At 36.4% G+C, this 26,944-nt stretch overlaps 1 protein-coding gene across 1 annotated transcript; it reads right to left on the bottom strand.

Moving 5' to 3' along the window:
* Positions 1-469: 469 nt before the first annotated feature.
* Positions 470-26,944, bottom strand: b3glctb (beta 3-glucosyltransferase b). The gene is made up of 15 exons (XM_016263768.1): positions 26,795-26,944; positions 26,512-26,549; positions 24,766-24,808; positions 24,345-24,454; positions 20,081-20,157; positions 19,855-19,966; positions 18,904-19,040; positions 18,748-18,811; positions 17,461-17,592; positions 16,141-16,210; positions 14,860-14,973; positions 11,392-11,491; positions 10,359-10,478; positions 2,806-2,950; positions 470-1,082 (listed from the first exon to the last, which is right to left on the bottom strand). Exons 1-15 carry the CDS (start codon positions 26,853-26,855, stop codon positions 921-923), a joined length of 1,485 nt encoding a protein of 494 aa, XP_016119254.1. The 5' UTR covers positions 26,856-26,944; the 3' UTR covers positions 470-920.

The following is a 26,944-nucleotide window of genomic DNA, read 5'->3' as shown; positions in this document are numbered from 1 at the left end:
ATATTGTAGAACAGATAAAGGGATTTATACTTGTACTGAACAAATAGATTTAACTACAGTGGCCGAGAGAGCTCAACGCGCTGCAACTTAAGAAAACACATGCAAATTGAAAAAACACCAGCAAATTAAGAAAACATCTTCATCAGTTTGACAACACACGCGCTGCAAATCCTCACAACACATGCAAATGAGTGTTTCTTCATTTGCATGTGTTGTGAGGATTTGCAGCGCGTTTCTTCATTTGCATGTGTTGTGAGGATTTGCAGAGCGTTTCTTCATTTGCATGTGTTGTGAGGATTTGCAGCGTTTCTTCATTTGCATGTGTTGTGAGGATTTGCAGCGCGTGTGTTGTCAAACTGATGAAGATGTTTTCTTAATTTGCTGGTGTTTTTTCAATTTGCATGTGTTTTCTTAAGTTGCAGCGCGTTGAGCTCTCTCGGCCACCGTATTTAACTCTCAATAAGAGAGTGAACAAGTTTTAAGTTTCTATTTCAATGATCAAATTCAACACAATCTGTGTAATCCCAATGTAGAATAGAAAATGTTGCATCTGAATGTATACAATTTATCTAAAACCACAACTTCCGTTCTTAACAGCATCATCATCATCACGGATATGACAGTTTCTTATCTTAATGTCAATATGAAACCATGTTCGCAACCCAGTTTACTTCTGTATTGTGAGATATGAGTTTCTGAACAAAATATTCAAAAAGAAAAAAAGTGGGTAGGAAATTTATCAGACTGTGATATGAATTTTTGGAATAGCATGAACCAATTAATTATTTATAATAATAAGAGGAATGTTTTTAACAAAACATATACTGTATGATTAATTTTTCGATTGCATGGTGTCTTTAAATGCTTCTAGAGTATCAAATTATTAAATTAAAAACACAAACTCACTCCATAAGCTCCATCTACAGCTCCTCTCTTGTCTTTGTGAGTGAGTGCGCTCTCCTCTGGTTGGGCTCTGCAAGCCAGTGCTGGTAGACGGCCACGGGGTTGATGTTCCAGTGTTTGTGAAAGGAGATTGGGCTTTGTCGTGCCAGAAGCTCTTTTACATAATCTTGTGGACGAGCCTTTGTTCAAAAAGGAGACCATGTGATTACACCAGCGGTTTCACACAGCTCAGTCATATATAAAGGCACTTGTCCTAATTGTGACCATATCATTTCCCAAATGTTATTCTGCACAATTTATAAAAATTATGTACATTTAAACTTTTTATGTCCTTTCCTGCCATTATTAATTCTCTTTTGAATTTAAATTTCAACAACTTCTATGCCTTTTAAAAGTGTATTTCACCCAGAAACTAACATTGTCATAATTTATTTACCCTCATATTGTTTGAAACCCATATTACTTCTTTCTTCTGCTGTGGAAAAAAGGGAGTAGCTAGCAGAAAAATATGTAAGCTGCTTTTTACACAAAAAGAAAGTGAATGGTGGTCACACTACCGATCAAAAGTATGGGGTCAGTAAGGTTACTGTTTTTGAAGGAAATTAATACTTTTAATCAGCAAGTATGCATTAAATTTGTGAAAAGTGACAGTAAAGACATTTCTATCATGACAACTCTCTGAAGATTTTAGCATGGTAATGGATATGACAATGTTAATACATTTGGTCTTGGCGGAATAGATCTGCTATGCTCCAGAATTGCTGCTGCTGTTGGTTATTGCTGTTGTTGAAGATTATTGCTGCTGCTTCAAAGCAAGTACAGGAACTTGTTACTGCCAATACATACGAGCATGTATTAATTTAAGACATACTTCTGCTTCACAAATAGCGCATATAAATAATCCTTAGCAGATCTATACAGGTGGAGCTGGGGAAGGTGAAGGGTTTCAGAGGAACTCTGAAAGCACCCTGCGAAATGCTCTAGTGAATGCTAACCAGCCATTTAAATGTAAAGCAGCAAGCTCATTGACTGCGTATGCAACATGAACCAATCAGCTTGTGCCAAGTAGTTTAATGTTGTGAATATCATCAGTTTGCGTTAACGTCCCATCAGCCTGCACCAAGTTTTGTTTTATGACAGAACTTGGCATTTATAATGTTACAAAAAAAATCCATTTCAAATAAATGCTGTTCTTTTGAACTATTCATCAAAGGATTTTGAAAAAAGAAGTGTCACAGAAGGCACAACTATTTTCAGGTTTGATAATAAAATGTTTTTATGAGCACCAAATCGGCATTTTAGAAGAATTTCTGTAGAATCATGTGACACTGAGGACAGGAGTAAAGACATCTGAAAATTCAGATTTGTCATCACAAGAATAAATTACATTTTAAAGCATATTAAAGCAAAACAGTTAATTTAAATGAATATAATACTTCTCAATATAACCGTTTTATTGTATTTTTGATCAAATAAACGCAGCCTTGGCAAGCATAAGAGATTTCTTTTAAAAACATCTTACCAACCACAAATTTTTGAAAGGTAATGTATGTCTGGCAAGCTTTTCAATGAATAACTACATTTCTCATATAAGCATCTATCTTTAATAGATCCTTTAATTTACAATCAAATCCATGAAATTTAGGATCAAATAGGAAATTCATTTTATAAATGAGGTTCTGGGTCTTGGGAATGCAAACCAAAATATAAATGAATCTGTCTTCCTGTCTGCCTGTACCTTCAATTCTGCTGTGTAATAAACTCAGGACTGCTCTTCACATTTGTACCCACAGGTTTCAGCTTATTTGCTGCTCTGCACAAATTTACTTGTGTTTTTGCTGCTGTAGAGCAGCACAGATAAAGACAACATGCGAGTTGTCGGTGTGCGGGTGTGTATGCTACCTGATGGAAAAGTGGGCTGTGTGTGACTAGGAGCCCCAGTGCGGTCAGACACATCCCTAGCACCATGTCATCGGGGGCATCCGAACTGCGGCACCCGCAGCCACCTGCCAAAATATTCTGCACCGCTACTCTACTGAACACCATCCTGTAAGAATGTAGAAAGAATGAAATAGTTCATCATCAATACTACAACAATTCAGGACAAATAACAATGTGACAAGGTTACATGTCCAGAATCAAGTGGGAATGAGTCACAGTCACCTGTGTGACAGTCACCAGACACCATTGTGTCTTTAACAAAGTACCTACATTGTAATGGGAAGTCACTGTCAGTGTTGAGGAAAGTTACTTTTAAAAGTAATGCATTACAATATTGCATTACTCCCTAAAAAAGTAAGTAATTACGTTACTTAGTTACTTTTTATGGAAAGTAATGCGTTCCATTACTTTTGCGTTACTTTCACATTATTTTTAAAATATTAGCAGGGCTTGATTGTTTTTAATATAAAAAGTTCTATTTATAGCAAATGTAAAAGCCCTTTCACACCAAAAAGTGTAATGAATAAACCTCAGGCTGAAGGAAAAGTAAATTCACGTCTGTACAGTAGAACGCAGGAGAAGAAACACTCTTCAGCAATAAAAAAACAATGAAGCACAATTGTTAGTTTATCTAAAGTCATTTTTGCTTATTAGTATGGTTGAACTGGATCATCAAAGGTCAGCAGCAAAGATATTGGTTAATAAAATGGGATTAGATACATTTGTGTTATTTAACATTTAATTATTGCAGGTTTGCGTCATATTCTGAGTTTGCATTTCACTGTTTTAATTCATTTTGATGAATACTAAATCTGTGTGTGGTTTATAATACTAATCCTAACACTTCTCCTTTTTTCTTCCAATTTCTCCCAATATGGGGACAGGAGACTTGTCAGTCAATAAATGGGAAAAAGTGACTGGCGTTACTTTTTTTAAAAAGTAACTCCGATATTTTCTTGTAAATTAAAAAAGTAATGCGTTACTTTACTAGTTACTTGAAAAAAGTAATTTGATAACGTAACTCGCGTTACTTGTAATGCGTTACCCCCAACACTGGTCACTGTCTGCTAATTAGTATGCTACAAGTAAACAGAAAACACTTGTAAGCCGTTTCTAAGCAGCATACAGGTGCATCTCAATAAATTAGAATGTCGTGGAAAAGTTCATTTATCACTGCACCCGTTTACCAAGAAATGTTGGAGTACTTCATGCTTCCTTCTGCTGACCAGCTTTTTGAAGATGCTGATTTCATTTTCCAGCAGGATTTGGCACCTGCCCACACTGCCAAAAGCACCAAAAGTTGGTTAAATGACCCTGGTGTTGGTGTGCTTGACTGGCCAGCAAACTCCCCAGACCTGAACCCCATTCTCTATGGGGTATTGTCAAGCGTAAAATGAGAAACAAGAGACCAAAAAATGCAGATGAGCTGAAGGCCACTGTCAAAGAAACCTGGGCTTCCATACCACCGCAGCAGTGCCACAAACTGATCATCTCCATGCCACGCCGAATTGAGGCAGTAATTAAAGCAAAAGGAGCCCCTACCAAGTATTGAGTACATGTACAGTAAATGAACATACTTTCCAGAAGGCCAACAATTCACTAAAAATGTTTTTTTTTTTATTGGTCTTATGAAGTATTCTAATTTGTTGAGAGAGTGAATTGGTGGGTTTTTGTTAAATGTGAGCCAAAATCATCACAATTAAAAGAACCAAAGACTTAAACTACTTCAGTCTGTGTGCATTGCATTTATTTAATACACGAGTTTCACCATTTGAGTTGAATTACTGAAATAAATTAACTTTTCCACGACATTCTAATTTATTGAGATGCACCTGTACTGTTGGGACACAAAGATTGCAACATTAAACAAATCAGTTCAAAACTCAATCATACCACTCTTAAACCAACATCATCTCAATAACATTTTCTTAAGTGGTGTTTGCCTAAGTTGCTGTAAATAATTTTATGTCAATTGGTTGCCAAGGGGAAATTATGTGGTTGTAAAGGGGTTTTGAGTGTTTAGTATGTTGCTGAGTGGCTTCTAGAGTGTACTGGGTGGTTGCCATGGCATTACTTCAACCCCTAAATCGCAATCATAATCAATCAAATCGAATCGTGAGGCAAATGAAGATTCACACCTCTATTAGGCAAGCTGGAAGGTCGTGGGGGGTTCTGAGTGGCTTTTAGTATGTTTCTAGGGTGTTCTAGATTATTTCTGATGCATTACTATGAGGTTGCTATAGGGTTCTAAGTGGCTTCTAGGGTGTTCTGGGTGGTTGCCATGGCGTTAAAGCGCAGTTGCTAAAGGGTTCTGTTTGGTAAACCTGTGTGGTAAACCCGCACCCGCAGTACTTAACAGAACACCCAACCTGTTATCCAACAGCAGCACTAATTTAATTTTTTACCCGCCCCACTCGCTTAAAGACCGCGACCTGAACCGCACCCAAATTAAATCTACTACTTCCCTTGATTAGGCAGACAAAAAATAATGTATTTTTATTTTTCCATGTAACACAAGCAATCAAACCAATTTTAGGCATTCTGAGTTGATACATTTAAAAAAAAAAAAAAGACACACAGCCGAACATGGTAATAATTAACAGAAAAAAAAGATGAGAACATGCATCCATTAAGTACAATACAAAATGTTTGCCTACATCACGTGAACAACAGGCTATTTTGAACAAATGTGCCTAAATCACACCACATGTTATGCAGATGCTTAGATCTCTCCATAAATTAAAAGAACATAACCAAATTTAAGCTTTTTTTCGGATTCACTCTGCATTAAAATTTGGTTGTCTCTCCTGAAACTCTGCAGTGTATAGTGTATTCATGGCCGTTGTTCCTCTTAGCAGCATGAAAAATGTAACTTTTACTCAAATTGTGAATAGATTATATACAGTGCCGCTTGAAAGTTTGTGAACCCTTTAGAATTGTTTATATTTTCTGCATAAATACGACCCAAAACATAATCAGACTTTCGCACAAGTCCTGAAAGTAGACAAAGAGAACCCAGTCAAACAAATGAGACAAAAATATGTTCTTTGTCATTTATTTATTCATTATTCATTTAATATTACACATCTGTGAGTGGCAAAAGTATGTTAATAGGCAGTTAATTTGAAGGTGAAATTAGAGTCCATCTGTTTTTCAGAGATGTTTTCAATCAGTGAAATTACTATCACTAACTGTGATACCGGTTTTATTTAAAGAACAGGGATCTATCAAAGTCTGATCATGTTTGTGGAAGTGTATCATGGCATGAACAAAGGAGATCTCTGAGGACCTCAGAAAAAGAGTTGCTGTTGCTCATCATCTAGAAAAGGTTACAAAAACATATCTAAAGAGTTTTGACTCCATAAATCCACAGTCAGACAGAGTGTGTACAAATGGAGGAAATTCAAGACCACTGTTACCCTCCCCAGGAGTGATTGACCAACAAAGATCACTCCAAATGCAAGACGTGTAATAGTCTGCAAGGTCGCAAAGGAACCCAGTGTAACTTCTAAGCAACTAAAAGCCTTTCTCACATTGGCTAACGTTAATGTTCACGAGTCCACCATCAGGAGAACACAGAGCAACCATGGTGTGCATGGTGCATCCAAAGAACATTGCTGCCAGTCTGCAGTTTGCTAAAGATCATGCGGACAAGCCAGAGGGCTACTGGAGAAATGTTTTGTGGACAGATGAGACCAAAATAAAACTTTTTGGTTTAAATGAGAAGTGTTATGTTTGAAGAAAAGAACACACTGCATTCCAGCATAAGAACCTCATCTCATCTGTGAAACATGGTGGTGGTAGTATCATGATTTGGGCCTGTTTCGCTGGATCTGGACCAGGACAGCTTGCCATCATTGATGGAACAATTCATTATAATTATGTCAGGACATCTGTCAGTGAACTAATTCTCAAGAGAAAGTGGGTCATGCAGCAAGACGACCCCAAGCACACAAGTTGTTCTACCAAAGAATGGTTAAAGAAGAACAAAGCAAATGTTTCGTAATTGTCAAGTCAAAGTCCTGACCTTAATCCAATTGAAATTTTGTGGAAGGAACTGAAGCAAGTAGTTCATAGGAGGAAACCCACCAACATCACAGAGCTGGAGGTGAAGCGGTTCTGTACTGAGGAATGGGCTAAAACTCCTTCAAGATGTTGTGCAGGACTGATCAGCAGTTACAAGAAACATTACCTGCAGTTATTGCTGCAAAAGGGGGTCAGACCAGATACTGAATGCAAAGATTCACATACTTTTGCCACTCACAAATACTGTATGTAACATTAGATCATTTTTCTCAATAAATAAATGGCAAAGAAAATATTTTTGTCTCATTTGTTTGATTGGGTTCTTTGTCTACTTTCAGGAATTGTGTGAAATTTTGATTATGTTTTGAGTCATATTTATGCAGAAATATAGAAAATTCTAAAGGGTTCACAAACTTTCAAGCAACACTGTATATAAAGTGAGCAAAGAGCGCTCCCTTTATATTCAGGCTGTCAATCACTTCAGTTGCAGCACAATTGGCTACAGTGCTCAATACTGCAAATCGTTTTGTAAATAGAAAAATTTTATGGTCTTCAGACTATAGAGTGTGAACCTATCAGCAGGTATTGAACTGAGTCTAAATAGTCTTGGTTATTGGACCCGCAGTCAGCCCATTCCTACTGATTCCTCGCATCAGAAAATTACAACTTAAATATTATTCCATGCATTACATAAAATATTTAGCAGTTCACCCATATCTGGCCGCATGTAGGTTCTGAGTGGTTTTAAGCTTATGTATTTTGGATGGCTTCCACTGCATTACTATGCAGTTGCTATGGTGATCTGAGTGATTATTAGCACATTGCTAGGTGATTACTAATGCTGTGTTCCATTTGTACTCGGAAATTGAATATTCCGAGTTCCCAGTAGGAACTGGACCACCCTCCAAAGGAGAGTTCTGACTCAAAATCTCAGAGGAGTCGCAACAACTCCAACTTAAGAATCCATTATGGCTGCTCAGTGCATCAACAGATTGTCCGTGTCTCAATAAACTCAGTGGTGAACACAGTACTATCCAACCTCTATTCGTGGACATGAAGCTATGGTGTTATCTATGCAAAATACCGCTTTTTATTTGTATTGCGAACAGTGGACGCGTCCATCTTGGTTTTCGAACTTCTCAACTGGAACACGGTCCACTTGGATGTGACGCCATTCCCAGCTCCGACATCTGACTTCCGAGGTAAATCGAATGCGGCATTACTGACAAGTCAAAAAAGCCCACCCGGAGGTCTTCATTTTATGCTAGTCTCTAAATATGCTTCGGGCTAAGTTTTTTTACCTGTTTTATCATCTGTCAGGTGAAAATTTTAAACCTCATTCAGGCACATGCACACATAGACATCAAAGGGGGCTTGAGCCCCTGCCATTTTTCTTCCTCGAGAGAAAGTGCCCTTTTTTCTGGGGAGCGTTTTCTTTAAATAAATGAATATATGTATAGATGTGCGCGTGTGTTTCTGTTTGGGCACAGCTTTCCTAGTCAAACTAATAAAAAATCTAAATATCAGGTCGGGTCAGGAAATGTTGAGACTCTGTCGAGTTCTAATGCCTTTCTCCCCTCCGCGCAAGCGCAACACAGCAGTGTAGCACACATTGATCGACACATACACATCACATCACAGACAGGCAGAGAGCCGCAGAAGTGAAGCCCTCTCTCCCTTTCCAGTTGTGTTTGTCTTGGTGTGGAGGTGCGTGGTGATGAACAAAAGACTAAGCTACCTGTGCCTCAAATTTACAGCTAATTACCCAAAAGACAATTACAGTTCATTTGCCTTGCTAACATCCATGACTCATGAGAGGTACCATGTAAGTTAGCTAAAGTTTAGCTAGAAGACTGACATTTTTTCCACCAAAAAGCAGCATGGTTACAAATGTGATATTGATTTTATACAGCAGTTCAATAAACAAGAATTTAATATTAAGATACTTACGTTGTAGACACAATATTGACTGTTTTTGCTCTATTTCGCCAATAAATCTCTGAGCATCTCTGAGCTGCGCAACATGACTGTTACAGGGCGAACGAGATGAAAGACGTGCGGATCCATCTGCACATCTTTATTTTCAAACATGGTCAAAACAGGCTTGGGTCAGACACCAGCAAACAGATATAGACAAGGCAAGACAAAGAGTAATCCATATACAGGTGTGGGTCAAACGACGGCAAACGTAATCCAGGGCGTCCAAACGACAAAAAAGAATAATCCAAGACAGGCAGGAGATCAAGAAACAGGCAATCAAGCAACAAGACGTAATTAAACTAAGACTAGAACTAGGAACAAGAACTGGAAACTATGACTGAAAACTGGCTCCGTAATGTTGCTATCACTAGGAGAGAGATACACGGAAACAATACTCGGCAGTTTGAGAAGGATCTGAGTGGGTGTAATATAGTGTGTGTGTGATTGGTTACAGTTGTGTGCAATCAGTGCAATGGATGATGGGATATGTAGTCCGGGATGACATGCAACACTTTGTGTAGTGTGAGAGTCAATGTAACGGAGGGGGGACCTCTGGTGGCAATCGGACTGAAGTCCATGGACAGGATTCGTGACAATGACGGCGTTTCGTTCCTGAATGAATCAACCGTTTTAAATTATTTGGTTCAATCGCAATGACTCACTTATTAACAGTGACTTGCTGCCACCTACTGGCAGTTTTAATTTCACATTTAAAGTATATTTCCATTTTTTTATTTTTTTATTCCAAATATCAGTATTCAACGTTTTATGTTTAAAATATCAAAACCGTATTACTGCATTTGTAACAGCAGGTTAAATACATTCATGTCCTGCATTAAACAGTGTATAAATGCATCTAAATGCCCCTTCTAATGCAGCTTCTGTGTTTTCTCTGCATTGCAAAGATGAATTTTGTAAATACTGATTTCATTTGCTTGGTAACTGCCCAAATGACTTATTATTCTAATTGACTGATTCAATTTAAGAATTCGACTGAAAAGATGATGCACACTTTAGAAATGGCTTTATAAAGGTAAAAATGCCCATAAAAGGTAAAAATCAATTTAAACTTATTGGAAAAGATTCATTTCTATCACTGCTGTGAAATGATCACCACACAGAATATGAAGAATATCAAAAACATTAGGAGTCGGCTGTCCACGGTAGTCCTTAAGATATCATCAGCACAATAACACACTCAGCAAAATATAAATTATCGTTATCGATAAAATCCCAGAAAATAGATATATTTTTGTCAATATCGCACACCCCTAATATATTTAATGTTTTGATTAGAATTTTTTTTTAATAAATATGAGAAGTGCCCTTTTTTCCACTTGAGCCCCTGCCCCTCAAAATGTCCGTGCATGTCCCTGCTCATCACTTAGAAAAGTAATAGCACATCTGAACTATGTACTTAAATTTAATACTTGAGGATAAAGGTTTAGAACGAACCCATAGGCATAAGTATGGGTAAGTAATATCTCAGCAGCACATATCTAACTCACCCTCCACCTCCCGTGATGTAGCTGTAGCCGTCCCTGCTAAGCCCATAGCCATAACGTTCTCCAACACTCACAGCTTCATTTGGATCATAACATCCCAGCAGCCTCCGCAGTCTGGGTAGACTGGAAGACAATGGTTATATAGTACAATAAATGACAAATATGCACAATGTCAGTTTACCAAACAGGCATTTTTCATAAACAAACTAACCATAACAATAAACATCTGGTGCCAACTATTACTATAGGTTAATATAGGCATAGACTGAATATATTAACAAAAATCCAGTAACTATTTATAACTTGATATTGTATAACTATTTATAAATTTCTCTATATTGTAATCATTATGATCACACTTGTAATAATCGCTTTAATGAGCTTCTGCCTAAAATTAATTCATGTTAACCAGCTGTATGATTTTCATGATCTTGAACTGTTCATTTGTGAAATGAACATTACTTGGACACATTCACTTCTGCTTTGTAATGTAGACACATGCATTTTCTGTAAAGCTGCTTTGAAACAAAGTGTATTGTGAAAAGCACTATACAAATAAAGTTGAATTTAATTTATTTATTTTCTACCCATCCAACGTTTTGGCCTGTCGTCAGCCCTGTGTTTCCAGAACTCCTTGCTATATTGGCAAAAATGCACATTTGGATGAAAACACAATATATTAAAATAAAAGCAATACAGAGTATTTTTAAAAAGACTTAAAAGAGACTTCACAGCCATGTGAATACCAGTCCAAATTTTGCTCCAGTTTCAGAATTGTGACCTTATGTGCTTTGCCACACAATGAGAGTATTTTCGTGTGGGCGTATTTGATTTTCAGGTTTGTGCCTGATTGCTGGATTATAATTCTGCAGATGGTATGAAAGACAGACTTTTAAATTCAAAATGACATAGGTTGTCATATTTTCAATTAAGCACATGCATCTTAATGCATTTAGTTATTTGTTATCTAGTGGTAAGTCCCCTTAAAGTCATGACTTCTGATGATCTTTCACCAGTGTAAAGAATTTGCATTCACCTGATCAGTGTGTCATCATCAACTATGAGCAACCAAGGCGCTTGTGTTACTGCCCCACTCGCAAACCTCTTCAGGATGGCAAATGTTTTTGCACAGTGCCCTGTAAATACAAGCATAGTTTGTAACTAATCTATACAGGCTTTCTGGACGGTGTTCCTGCAATATGTTGGTATAAAGGGGAAGAAAAACAGCAGCTGAATGTCTTGAACGAGACAGGAGACTCAACTCTTTTGTGTCTTTTTTTATGTTCTAAGAATTCTTAGCAGACTGAAGACAGACAGAAGGAGAATGTGGGGTCTGCTGTACTGCAAAAAACTTTTTTCCACTTACCACCAGGGGGCACAGAAATTATTTGACAATTAGGGGAGTGTGCCTTATCACCCTGGCTTATGAATATTAATTAGATGTCAAATTGGTTCAGTAGCAATTACTGAGTAGCTGAATAATGGGTGCTAGATTATATTTTTTATTTTTATGTATTTATTTATTTATTAGAAATACCGCTTGCTATTCAGTACCAATTCATTGGTCTTAAAGCAGTTTTTTGTATTTGGCAATTTTATTTTATTTTTTTACATTGTCATTTCTACATAAACAGTGTTTTAAATAGATTTAAATAGGTTTAAAGTTTTTTTTAATAACTGTGATTTTTGTTTTAGAAATGAGCCTCTTATGCTTATAAAAACTGCATGTATTTGGTCAAAAACAGTAAACAACAACAGTAGTAAAAACAGTAATATTGTTTCCACAAAAATATTCTTGTGTTCAACACTGATAGTATAAAAATTATATTTATTTATATATTTATTTATTTACATTATTAATAACTGAGAATCACTAATAATTGCTAATAAGCGAGTACAAAATCAGTATATTAGAATGATTTCTGAAGGATCATGTGACACTGAAGGCTGGAGTAATGACTGCAGCCATCACAGGAATAAATTGCATTTTAAAATATATTAAAACAGAAAACAGTTATTTTAAATTCTAATAATATATCACAAAATTCTTGTTTTACTGTATTTTTGATCAAATAAATCAGCACAGGACTTTGTGAGTTTGAGAAAAACATTTAAAAATTCTAATTATTTCAACCCAAAAATATCATCAACATCAAAGCATTCATACCCACAGCAAAACAAACTAATCATATGCAATGATCACAAAAAAGATCACAAAAAAAAATGATCACAATCAAGCCAAATTGGATGTAATCATGAGCTTGGCCCAACACTAACTATTCGCCTCACCCTGAGATCCCTAGAGATTAAACTGGACCTGAACAACAAACAGCGGAAACAATACCACCATTGTGGTTCATTCCAAATACCTTTGACTTTTCTGGCTCTTTTCTGTTAAGGGGATAGAACAGAGGAGAAGTGGTTGAAAACGACTAAGAACAGAGAACAGAGGTGGTGAGATCGGAAAATTACCTGGATTCAAAAGCTTGAGTTGCCCACTGCACAATGTGTCTGGCCCTTCCATTTCTTTAGGCTGCACTGGAATTTTCTTGATTCTAAGAGGCCCCATGTTCCGAGGGCTTTCAGGATAAAATTGCAGAGGAATGCGTCAGATCAAAAAGGCAGTCAATCATAAAATCAATACAGGAGCTTCCATTAAAGGTTGCCATTCTTGGATGGAAATGCACCCTGATGACTGTGCCGTTACATAGGAACATTCCAACATTTCTGTGGTAAATTACAGGGTTCGAAAGAAACCACAAGGATTAGAGTCAGTGTGGTCCATAAAGCCCTTCACTCTTAGATAGATAAGAAGAGATGATACATAAGCAAAATTGGCTGCTCAAAAAAACTGCTCAAAAACTCATGAGCAAGACGGTGCAGATGATTCCCTCGGCTTGGGTTCAGGAGGTTAATAGTGGCTCTGTGACACTGCAAGGATGAGTAAAAGAGTGGTTTAACAGAGTGACAGAGGGAAAGAGAGGTGCCACAAAAGCTCTGCAGCACCCATGAAAGAGAAGCTCTCCTAGGCAGTCGAATGAGAAGGTCAGTCAGACACAGGCTGAGGGATGGGGAGCGGACAGGAGGAGGACAGAACAAAACATACTGAAAGAAGCTCCGGAACACCGACTCTCTGGATCTGTGGGAGTAATGTCTTTTCAGAGCATTACCACAGCACAGCTGACTGAGCTCTCCTCTACACACACTCACACACACACACACCCAAGAGAAGACTTCTCGCTCCCCCAGACGCTAAGCTCTTCATTCTGGTGCAGAGACAAAGAAACTGAGAGAGACAAAAAGATGGGTGCAGAAGTCTAATTTAGGGGACAGGTGTTGAGTCCTCAGACACTATTCTCAGCTCTTTCATCATAAGCAAATTTCCTGGAGATGAACGCTGTACACTCTTAAAAATAAAGGTGCTTCAAAAGGTTCTTCAAGCGATGCCATAGAAGAACCATTTTTGGTTCCACAAAGAACCATTCAGTCAAAGGTTCTTTAAAGAACCATCTCTTTCTTAACTTTTTATAATCTGAAGAACCTTCTTTGTGAAACAGAAAGGTTCTTCAGATGTTAAAGGTTCTTTATGGAACCATTTAGACAAAAAGGTTCTTCTATGGCATCGTGAAGCACCTTTATTTTTAAGAGTGTATGTATGAGGTTTTTGAGTTTTGGCCACTAGCTGGAGGGAACTGAGAAGAATGTCTCCAGGCTGACACTGTAGTCAAATATATTGTGTGTTTAAAATGAGTATACTTAAAAATTAAGAATGTCCCACTGATTGAGAGTGGAGTAACATAACTAATCGAAACTCATTAAAATGACTGACATGAATAAGACAGCAAATATCACTTTTAGACTTACTGTACTGGCATCCATCTATCTCTGTCTGTCTGTCTGTCTGTCTGTCTATCTAGCTATACCTGTCTATTTGACTGTCTGCCTGTCTATCCATCCACTTGTCTGTCTGTCTATTGGAAGAAGGCATTATTATTTCTGTCTTTGCAGCAAACTTGTCAAACAGAAGTCCATTAACAAATGTGCATAAACAGCACAGCAAATGGCAAGCACAAAGGAATATTTACCGTGACGAGTAAACTGATGTCAATCGACTAGTAGCAAACAATGCTCCATCCATTAAGCTTACCGCAGTCAGGCTATGAATAAAACAAACTTTCTGACTTTACAAAATTTGACAAGACTTTGTACTTTTATATGGTTTTGGGTCACAGGTTGAGACGGTGTGAGCCATGTTCTTAAAGGATACAATACGTCTTCCTTTGTTATTGTTTTTTTTTTTTTATTCCACTCGCAATGGTTCTTTTCACATGCATAACTCAGACCGTGTAATTCAGTTTGACAAGTTGATGCTTGTCTAAACATAGTAAGTGATTAAAAACCATATATAAAGGAGTGTTGCATGTTCCTCAGAGATCACGATGGATAAATGGTCAGTGGAACACTGAACCTGTTGTCATCCCAAAATAAATAACAAGAGACAAACCTCTCTCCGTGTTAGGGACTCCCAAGTGGATTGTGGGTATATATGGGTCTGTGATGTCACTGTAGTACTCCAACGAGGCAGCATCTTTTTCCCAAGTTTGTTTAACTAAAGGAACTGTGGAGATACATTTGTGCATGCAGTTTAAGATAGTATTACATTTACTTGAGATTATAACATCCATATGAAAGGGTAAAAAGATCAATAAAAATCAATAAATCATATGAAATTAATAACTTCACAAAAAATATATCCTGCTGTAAATCTGAAGATGTTTTACCAGCACTGATATTTATGATCTTTGTAGCCACACACAAAATGTTGTAGTATTTAATGCTGCCTGGAAAGTTTGATAAAATCAAACTCTAAACATAACCATGCAAATCAGTGCAATTATGCCTGACCAGCTGCCAAATTGAATCTCTCCTGGAATATAAAACAGCATTTATACCTGTCCTATTAGACAGTACAGAGAGAGCAGAGAAGAGGACTAGGGAAAGAGTTGTCTTTGTAAGTACAATGTTTCTGAAAAGCCACAATGGAACTTTGTGTGGCTATAATTAGCTAAATCAATTCATTGTTACTTACAAACATCATGTGTGGGCCGAGACACGAAGTGACAGACGGTTGTAATTATTCCCTTTTATTATTGTCTTTTTGTAATCCTCTCAATGCATGGCTTGGTGGGCTTTTTCTGCTTTGCAGGCTTTACTTTTTAATCAAGACTGAATGATCCAATCCATTTTAAACACACTGTTGCTAAAAATCTAAATTAAATAAAAGCTAAGCTAAATAAAACATGCAGTCATAGATATTTGTAAGAAGCAAATATTTCTCTCTCTGTAAATGGCATCTAGTGTATCTTAAAGTCTAATATTGATGGCAATGATAAAGCAGAGGAAGTGTGTAGTTTCTGCATAATAGTTACTAATCGCAGAAAAATACTATCAATAAAAAAAAAAAATTATTTTTAGTTCAAGTTAGTTAATAATGAAAACTAAACTCCATAACTCATGTGAACATATACAACCTTAATATTAGAATGTATTATTGCATGCAGAAATTAACATTAAACAAAATTATTAAAGGGGTCATATGATGCGATTTCAATTTTTCCTTTCTCTTTGGAGTGTTACAAGCTCTTGGTGCATAAAGAAGATCTGTAAAGTTGCAAAGACTAAAGTCTCAAATCCAAAGAGATATTCTTTTATCTCATGGTCTTCTTTTATCTCATTTATAACATGGTCTTTATCTGTTTTTGAAGAACGGGCTGACTACACCCACCTCTATCTCCATGAAATCTTTGACATGTTTTAACAGCAACAAAGACGTCCTCCTTCTGCACAGGGTTTCCCTATAAAGAACATAAAAGATATTTACAGCAGTGTGGTGTCTGCTACCAATCTGGGTGTTACAGTATTTGGGTGAAAACCAAAGTACCACTTGTTCCTACATTATATAGTAGGACTTAGGACCATTAAAGGAGTAGGTCACTTCCAAAACAAAAATTTACAGATAATGTACTCACCCCCTTGTCATCCAAGATGTTCATGTCTTTCTTTCTTCAGTCGTAAAGAAATTGTTTTTTGAGTAAAACATTTCAGGATTTCTCTCCATATAATGGACTTCTATGGTGCCCCCGAGTTTGAACTTCCAAAATGCAGTTTAAATTCAGCTTCAAAGGGCTCTAAACAATCCCAGCCGAGGAAGAAGGGTCTTATCTAGCGAAACGATCTGTTATTTTCTTTAAAAAAAATTAAAATTTATATTCTTTAACCTCAAATGCTTGTCTTGTCTAACTCTGCGTAAACTCTGCTTTTTCAGGTTCAAGACAGTTAGGGTAGGTCTAAAAACTCCCATCTCATCACTGTTTTACCATTTTTTTGTAAAGGGCATTTGATCTTCTTTGCATGTTCACTTTGTAAACACTGGATCGGTACTTCTGCAGCGATGTAGGACTATTTTGAAGTTGGAGGAGAAAATGAGATTTGAGGTTAAAAAGTATATAAATTGTAAAAAATGTTTTTGAAAATAACCGATCGTTTCGCTAGATAAGACCTTTCTTCCTCAGCTGGGATCGTTTAGAGCCCTTTGAAGCTGCATTTAAACTGCATTTTGGAAGTTCAAACTCGGGGGCACTAGAAGTCCATTATATGGAGAGAAATCCTGAAATGTTTTCCTCAAAAAACATTATTTCTTTACGACAGAAAAAAGAAAGACATGAGCATCTTGGATGACAAGTGGGTAGGTACATTATCTGTACATTTTTGTTCTGGAAGTGAACTACTCCTTTAAGTTATTACAGAATGTCTGTGTGTCAGCTTTGAGAGGACACTATGTATAAAGTGGCTTATTTAGAGGATTATGAACTTATAGGCCTTTGATTATCACTCAGAAAGAACAACAAATGTGAAAAGCCACAAGCAGGATTTGGCATTCACGTTTGAAGACTGTCATTTATTAGGGAATTAGAGCAAGGAAATTCAATGACAACTGACTGTCTCTTGGGAGATTTGTCATAGTTTTATTAATTCACAAGGCTGAGAGTTTGTATAAATCTCTCTGAACAATTGTAGAAGGTGCGTTAGCATTTCTAGTACTTACACAGGCAGACAAGTAGGTGTTGATGGTCGTAGCACAATTTCCTGTTGAGGACAAGCTTTGTAGCTCTGAGCAAAACTCATTCACCACAGTCAAAGCAGGACCTCTGCCTTCCTCCCAAATATAGAGGGCAATCTGAAACATCAATAAGAGAAGCAAAGCATGACTTCTTCTAGAAATGACTATTAAGAGTTGTAATGAAGAAACAGTGCAATTAAAACAAAGAACTAAGCACTTCAGAGATCAGAGAAAGAGAATGTAACTTGTAAACAAAGTTCACCCAAAATTTAAGTTACAATAATATGAATTAAATAAAAGATTTTCATGGAAGGATGATTAAATTGCACTGTAAAATGACACACTGCTCTGGTACTTTTATAGTGGCTTTTTGGAACTTAATGTCACAATGTGGTTGTGAGGTTAGAGTAAACGCATGAGGAAGATGAATAAGGTCATCTTTAATAATCCACAAAGCAAGAGTCCACACCGACCAACAGTCCAAGCAAAACCTTAACAATGACGACACCAGACAACGAAACACAAACGGGACTGAACTTAAGTAGAGGAGATATCGAAACACACACACCTGAACAAAGATTAAATCAAATGAATCACCATGACAACAAATGAAAGACATGACCAGTAAGTAAATGACAACAGGATTTTAATTTTTGGGAGAACTATCCCTTTAAGAACAAGACAGATGCCAGTCGGCATGACCAGAGGCTTTTGAGCAGACTCTTAAGAGTACTGCATCAATAGAGATCACAAAAGTAGCACTGAGAGTTCTCTCTGAGAGTTCTCTCACAGTCTCATTTTTATCAGTGTGAGAGAGAGAGAGAGAGAGAGAGAGAGAGAGAGAGAGAAGTGATGGCAAGAGAAAAGGACAGAGTGTCTTTCAACGTCACACAATTAAATAACTAATATTATTATACACTAATATAATATTAGTTATTATACACTAATATTCCCGTAGGCAAATGGCATATTTCAACAGGAGATGCAAGACATTTTGAATTGAGGTGTGACACCAAAGGAGATTATAGAGATTGGAATGTTAGATCTGTAGAGGTGGGGGAAAAAGTATATTATCTGTGTCTGGGTTATTTTGGAAAATAATGTATTTTGTTGAGATGCTTTCTAGCTGATGCATTACAGCAACTTCCATTACAAATTATTAATATTTACAACAAAAAAGCAAGCACTTTCATTGCAAGATAATGAATATTTACCAAACAAACAAAAAGAGCATATGTACAGTACACTGAAATATTTTGTGATCTTTCTCACCTCATGTTGAAGGTCAATTGTGAAATCTGATTTGGGCGGCTCATAATTCACACGCTCTGCAGTTCTGAGATACCAGATCAAATAATATCTGTATTAAAAGTGTAAAGTAGCAGTTTGCTGAAGAGGTACGCAAAAGGCACAGAGATGAAATCTAACCGCTTAGCAAGGGGGCAACTGAGGGCCCAGCCAGCCATGAAGTCAGGGTAACTGAAACTGTAGGGGTCCTCTGAGAAAGCATAATGGTGGATAATTGTTGGTTCATCATCATGGAGGGGTCTGCCCAGAAACCACTCCTATGGAGAAAAAACACTCGGGTAAGAAACGGGAGGCTTTCATGTGCCAAGTCCTATTTCAGACTGCTCTTTCATTACCTCAAGTCTGCAGGAGAAGGTTTTATGTATTGTGTTGACATGGAGATTCTACCTTTTCTCCAGGGAATGCTAGTTCATGGAGTAGTAGCACTTTGTAAGAATCTGTAACGCTTTATTTTCAATTCACATGGACTAAATAGCATTATCCAAGATGTTGTGGTACAACATTTTGTTTTCAATTCAGTGGCAATGAGAGTCAAAAAATATATTTTAACAGGGAGGACAGAACAGCCAGTCCTGTTTATAATTTCTGTGTAATATCCAAACCCGTAATGCCCTCACATTCATTTTTTTGTTTACTGACATTATGTTTGGGTCTCTTAAGGGAAAAAAGAAAAAACAGTACAGGTAACATTTCACACAATCAAGAAACAATTCATGAGAGGATGGATCCCAAAGGGCTTTCTTGCAGCTGCCGATGATAGGATGTCTGAAATTAAAGTGACATAGAATTTCAAGTGCTGCGTGTCCACAGAGTGAAAAGTACATTTGGTTGTGAAAGTAAATGAGCACTATTAAATGAACACTTTTCAACTGCTTTCTTGAAATTTTGCACACCCAGTCTCAGTGACATGATTTACGCTCAGTACCTCAACCAATGACATGCTCTCTTAGTTTTCCTGATTCAAATACAACAATTGTTGCCCTAAGAGAGCCACAGTAAACAAAGCTTTAAGTCTTGATATTACATTTTTGCAGTAACAATAGCTGAAAGACTGAAAAGTCTGCAGTTCACCTTTCTTGTGTTGAATTTGCTCAGCACCTGCAGAAGGTTGTGTAAGTTCACATTGGTCTCTTCTTCCAAAAACACAATCCACAAAGATGTTAGACAGTATTGTGAGGCCAGGCTGTAGACAAGAAAAACAAGAATACAGCTGCATAAAATGTGTTTAAGACGACCTTATGAATAAACACTCAAGATGTGGAGTAAATTCTGTGTTGTGTTTGTTTTTGAGTTATACCGTGGCAGTGCCGGAAGAATGCTCCAGTTCCCATCGTAGTCGGACAGCTTGTGAAGGAGCACAACATCTGGTGAACTCTGCAATACAGCACAAAATCTGGTAACATCTCAAACGAACAACACCCAGATAAAGGGTTTTTGCACAGTGTTATTCATAACTCAACACATTCTAACAGGTGATATTGACTAAGGCAGAAAGCAGTTCTTCATGCAGGTGACAGAATTATCATTAAAAGCTGACAGGTAATATATAAATAAACATGTAAAAGTTGATATGCATGAGTTCACAGTTAATCCAATTTTAAAGGAACACATGATCCAAAAATGAACATTCTTTTGAAATGGAAAAACAAAAGGGTTTAGAACTACATAGGGAACAATAAATAACAACACTTTTTTTTTTTTTGTAAAACTCCACCTTTAAAACCACACTGATAAAATTGTATAGTTGCAATTTCAAAATATTTAACTATTAAATTTTAATTTTAAAATACATTTTAAATATTAAATGTTTTATTTAAAATATATATATTTTGTAAATAAAAATGTATAACTCCAAATGACATCAAAAGGAACTACTAGCAGTTCAGAAGTTTGGGGATTACGACCACAGGCTCTACTAGTCTTGCTTGAACTTCACACATTGACCTTTACAGAGAAAGGTCAAGGAATGCCAATATAGAATGAGAAAAGGTAGGAATAATGGGATGCCAGAGGGTATTTGTGCACCAAATGTGCTTAGAAGACTGAAACAGTGGCTTATTTAAATGAGGAATATGATGGCAGAGAGTTTGAGGTTACTGAACAGATGGAAGATCAAAAAGACAACATTTGTGAGAGTGAATAAATTGATTGACAGCAGAAAATGAAAACACCCCACATGACTCGCTGTTTTAAAACACAAATTTTGTTCTATTAAAGGCATGTTTTAAACTTTTTTTAACTTGTATCCTGAATGTTACAACTTCAGCTTTCTCTAACTAAATCAGTCAGTTAAGTCAGTTAAAGATGATGGGTGTAATTTATGTGTTGAAAGCATTACCAAAAGAATTGCAAAAATAATAGCCCTCATTCACTAATAATGGTGTACAATTTGTGGAGAAAACATTACCAGAAAAATTCTCAGAGATGCACAACAGCCGTTTGTGCACATAAATTTGTCCTTAGCCAGCTCACTCAAATGTAGATGAATCTGGATTATTATATGAGGGAACGAGCATGTGCCCACAACTACTAATTTGTTAAATAAAATGTGCCAAAATCACTTATTAGAACATTCTGTACAACCTCACTGCTCACATCACGTCTTGTCTGAGAGCATCTGCAGCAAATTTGTCAAATAATGCAAAGTGTGCCATTATCAAAACCAGTAAAACCAAAATAGTTTTTAAGCAAGTGAATGAAGAATTGTTTACAAACAGGTTTCCAGAGCAAGGTTTTAGCTCCTTTTTCCACTTTTCATGGAAATCAGCCTACAGATGGCTTACTTATAGTTGTCTCTGCATATTAAGGTGCAGCAGGAGAAAGTGTTTTAATATTTAAAAAATGCAAACATCACCTTTAGCATAAGTATGATTCTGTATTTTAAAACATACTGAAGAACACTTAAAAAGTTTAAGTTAAAATTTAAATCTCTAAAGTTTAAATCTACTTCATGAGGATCAGGGTTAATGAATGACACCCAAATGTCATTGTAATGGTGGACTGATCTTTGAAGGCTTCCAGACAGCTGCATTTGAAGGAGTGACAAAGTAGCGTCTAACTCCTTCAGTAACTCAAGTGCCATTTATATTGCCAATAGTGAGATGCAATAGTAACTCTACAATACATTATAGCTCTTTACTGAGTATTACAGTTATGCATTCAAGAATAAACTAAACTTTAATTTTAAGGCTTTGTCAAGCCTAAATCCATTGTCTTGATTTATTTTACTTTGTAGTTTTTACTTTGACTGTAATTTCCTTAAGTTTGACACATGAGGACTAGGGCTGAGGGAAAAATGGAATCACCTAATGTTACGGTTGGTGGTAATAAAGCTCACGATGATGAGGATTAACACTAGGAAATAGACTTTAATAACAAAATACTGGGGACAGGAATAAAATACACGCCAACATAAACGAGAACCGACAAACACTGAGGGAGAACGGATGACTTAAGTACATGACCAAACAAAGGAACTAATGGGATAATTAATAGAACACAGTTGAACTGAATACAACAATCAAACTAGAAACTAGGTCATACAATGGGGCAAACATGAGTATGGTGGCCGAGAGAGCTCAACGTGCTGCAAATGAAAAAATAATAATAATAATTACACATGCAAATCGAAAAAAAACACCAACAAATTAAGAAAACATCTTCATGAGTTTGACAACACATGAGCTGCAAATACTCACAACACAACCAAATACAGTAACGTGCAGCAAATATGCACAGACCACATCGGAAATGTTTAAAGCTAACCTATGCCCCTTTCTACAATATGTAATATAAGTCTCAGGTGTCCCCAGAATGTGTCGGTGAAGTTTCAGCTATGTTGGCAACAAAGAAACAATTATTACCCACTGCACCTATTATTATTTGGAAAAGTATTGTACATCTCAGTTATTCATGGGACTGTAATAATTTGACTTTTGTGAGACAAATAAAAGGTTGTTTTATAAACATAGTGCCTGCCTCCAAGCCAATGAACTCTGAATGAGATATTGAACAACTATTTTCAACTATTAAACACAACCTATTTTTCTAGACTTTTTGTGGCTACTTGTTTTATTGAAAACTGAAATAAAACAAAAGATGTGATGAATTTGTGTTTTGTGTATGTGTTTTATTTTTTGGTGACAGTCTGTATAAGTGTATCATTCAACTTTTACCCATGGTCTTAGAATTTAAAAAAAGCACACAAATATTGCAATACATAGCAATATTGAATCACAATACTTGTGGAATCACAATTCTTAAAAATCGCAATATATATCTTATTGGCACCCAAGTATCATGATAGTATCACATCAGGAGATAGGTCCCAGATATCCTCCCAGCCCTGAGGAGATACGCAACTCAAGTACTGTACACTCATGCACACACATACACTAGTTTGTTTGTCCCCCATGGTGGGAAATGTCCACAGACTTATTGTTTTTATAATGAGTTAATGATAATAAAAAGACACAAAAAAACTGCATTTTCAGAAATATATCAAACTTCACTTTAGTCAGGCAATCCCCTTTTTTGGTAAATCAAGATTTTAATTTTCAGTGTTTACCTACCATCTTGTTAAAAAATTCTAACAACATTACATTCACTGCATTATAAAGTTATTATGAAGGATAAAAAAACCAGCATTTTCAGAAATATATCAAACTTCAATTTAGTCAGGCTACTTTGTATTACTTGTGTAAGCCCAACTGTTGTTGTTTTCTTTTTTCTTTTTAAGTGTAAATAATGAGGGTGCATTTTTTATGTCAAATTTGATGTCTATAAAACCTTACCAAGATTTTAAGTTTGGGCACACAAAGAAGCATACAAATGCACAATCTCTATCATGGCAAATGACATAAATCACACAAAAGACACTGTCTCTGAGACACTGTGTCTTCCCACCCATCTATTACAGTGACCACACAAGCACTGTGTAATCATTGTGATAGACACACACAGAGACACTCTTTAGAAACCACAAAAACAACTGCTAATATTGAAGTATAACGTTTCACTTAATCCAAATAAAAACAATATGACTTTTCCTAAAACAACAGTGCCATCATGTGGCTAAAAGAACAAGAATCTGAAAACATAAACCATAAGCATAAAGGTTTTTATTATATTGTGCCAAATATACACTGCAAAGATGGCACTGAAGTGCTTCTTAAGTGGCAATTACTGTTTAATGCTCCTCAGAGGTGGCATAAATGCATTTCCACAGCAATTACAACTATAATTTGATAAAAGGGGCTGAGATGGATCTGAGCAGGTATTATTTAATCTGACTTTTATGTGGCTTTGCCCTTTTACACTAAATTTTGAGGAGGCACAGAGCAATCCCCTATTTTGGTAAATCAATGAAATGAAATTCAAGATTTTTATTTTCAGTGTTTACCTACCATCTTGTTAAAAAATAATAATAACATTAAATTTACTGCATTATAAATTTATTATGAAGGAACATAAGTATATGTTTACCAAAGCATATAAAACTGTCTAAGTATGCTAAATGAAATCAAAACTGCATTTGTACATACAGTATAATGTAAAACTACCTGGTTTAAGGTTTGAGCCTGATAGAGAAGCTCTGTTCTTCTTTGTTCAGCCCTGTGGGTATGATATGAGTTTTTCTGACTCTGTATCACAAAAACCACATCCCGCACTTCTGCCATAGAGGATGAGAACAGGGAATGTGGGAAAACATTTTTTGACATAGTGCCTAGCACAGTCAATACATTTTTCATATGCCTCAATTAGAAAAAAATTAAATATCAAAATAATCTGTTTGACATTACAGGACTTTTAACCTTTAAATGTATTTAAAAAACAAGCAAATAAACATTCAAACTGGAGATATTGTTTGAATATCTTCTATTTGTAGATGCAGGTAATGACATGCTACTATAATTACATGTAATTCTGATTAATGATGATTGCAAAATAATCAGAAGGAAGAAGCCACACTGTGCAACTCACCAGTAAATTGGTCAAACATTTGTGGATCACTTCTTTCTTGTTTCTGTGAGAGACCATATGAAGCATTAATGTTTTATTCAGTTTTACTGTAATAAATGTACATGCATTCTGTACATAGCCACACATGTGTTGGTTTTTATGTTTTATAAACTGTATATTCTATCCCCCTATACTAACCCTACCCATAAACCTACCCCTCACAGAAAACCTTCAGCATTTATGCATTTTTAATAAAACATTGTTTATTATGGTCTTCGCTAATTTAATTAGTAAATAATTAATAAACATTAACCATGTTTGTGTTGTTATACCAGTGTAATACCCAAGTCATTATACAAATTCATGTCCTCATAAATTATATAAACGTACACACACACACACACACAGGTTAAACAGTGTGAATTTGCTTTCAACAAGTTCAACATGAATTATTGTCAGCTATATACTGAGATGACTTAAAAGGGGTCATATGATGCGATTTCAATTTTTCCTTTCTCTTTTGAGTGTTACAAGCGCTTGGTGCATAAAGAAGATCTGTAAAGTTGCAAAGACTAAAATCTCAAATCCAAAGAGATATTCTTTATAAAAGTTAAGCGTCAACCACGCCTACCTAAAACGGCTTGTTCTAACACGCCCCCACATGTCTACATCACTGTGTGGGAAGATTTGCATAACGCCGCCCAAATGTTCACGCAAAGAAAGAAGGCGTAACTTTTATTCTCGCTGTAGTATTGTTGCTGCTGTCGTGAAGATGCTGTGTGTTTCATTGTGAAAGCGAAACTACTTTGTTTGGTCTTCCAAAAGAGGACACGACTAGAAATCAGTGGTTAAGTTGTATTTACAACACTGTTCCAGAACAGTTCAACCCAAATATTCAGATGTGTGCAGTGCATTTTATGGAGGACTGTTTCCTGATCCTGGTAGAGTAGAATACAATGCCGGCTGTTCTGACTCACAGACTGTAAGTACGTTTTCTATATTAAAGAATTTGCCACTGACGATTCAAACGCGAGTTTTGAGCAGTGTAGGGTAGCGCTTGTTGTTTGTCATTTATCCGATCACAAATGCAGACATAGTTTTATGTTTACGCGGCACAAAGCAATACATAAAAAGACAGTATATGTCATTATAATCTGTCCCCACTGGATGGAACAAATGCCTCGTTTATAATGGGTTTTAATGTTGTCTCGTCGGTCTAGGACACTGCATCACAATATGGTAAGGGATGTAACATTTCCGTCACACGAGGTATTCGGCTAATCATAACGCACTGGATAGCTGGCCAATCAGAGCACACCGATTTTTTTTCAGACTGATGAGCTTTGTAAAAATCGACGTGTTTCAGAAAGGCGGGGCATAGAGGAGAAATAATAATGTACAGTATGTGGAAAATAATGTGTTTGTAACCTTAAACCGCATAAACACATTTCATTACACCAAATACACAAAATACTGTTCTTTTTAGCAACATCATATGACCCCTTTAAGTGCATTAAATGGGGCAGTTTTTAAAATGGGCTGTAAATCATCTGTCTTTCAGGGCTCTGCTCTGCTGGACACAGTGGCCTTGAGTTTGAGCCAAGAAGTGAATCTCAACTTGTTGTTGTTGTTGAACATACTGATACATTTTTGGAACTTGCATAGAGCTTGATTTACCAACCTAACAATAATTCCCGACTAAACAACATAGCTGTTCAGATTAATATATTATATGCATAAATTCAACGTTAAGATGTTTCTTCTTACTTTTGAGATTCCGTCGTTAAGAGCATTGCAAGAAGGCACTAGAGAGAGAAAATAAAGTTTAGTTAAGCATCTTCAAAATAACAACATTTCTTAAACACGCGCACACACACAGGCTACATTTAATGTCATTTTTTTATTTTAATTAGGTCCATGGACATATTAATTACTTGTAACAATATAATATAACAGGTGTGTGTTTACAGTTTTGACAGAAACGATCTCATTTGGCTAAAAGGGGCCAGCGATGTTTATTATGCCGAGAAATTGTACGTCACCAACTCACCAAAGGAGAGCAGAGAGCAGCAGACATATATGAAACCGTGTCCAGCAGTATATCCAGACATAGCTTTGGGGGGCTTTAGCGTGCTAAGAAGCTCATGAGTATCACGCCGGCTGCAGAAAGATGGAACAAATACCGAATACGCCAGAATCG

The sequence above is a fragment of the Sinocyclocheilus grahami genome, unplaced genomic scaffold, assembly GCF_001515645.1.
Source record: "Sinocyclocheilus grahami isolate Dianchi unplaced genomic scaffold, SAMN03320097.WGS_v1.1 scaffold32.1, whole genome shotgun sequence".
In the NCBI taxonomy this organism is placed as follows: Eukaryota; Metazoa; Chordata; class Actinopteri; order Cypriniformes; family Cyprinidae; genus Sinocyclocheilus; species Sinocyclocheilus grahami.
This window is presented reverse-complemented; position numbering and strand designations above follow the sequence as displayed.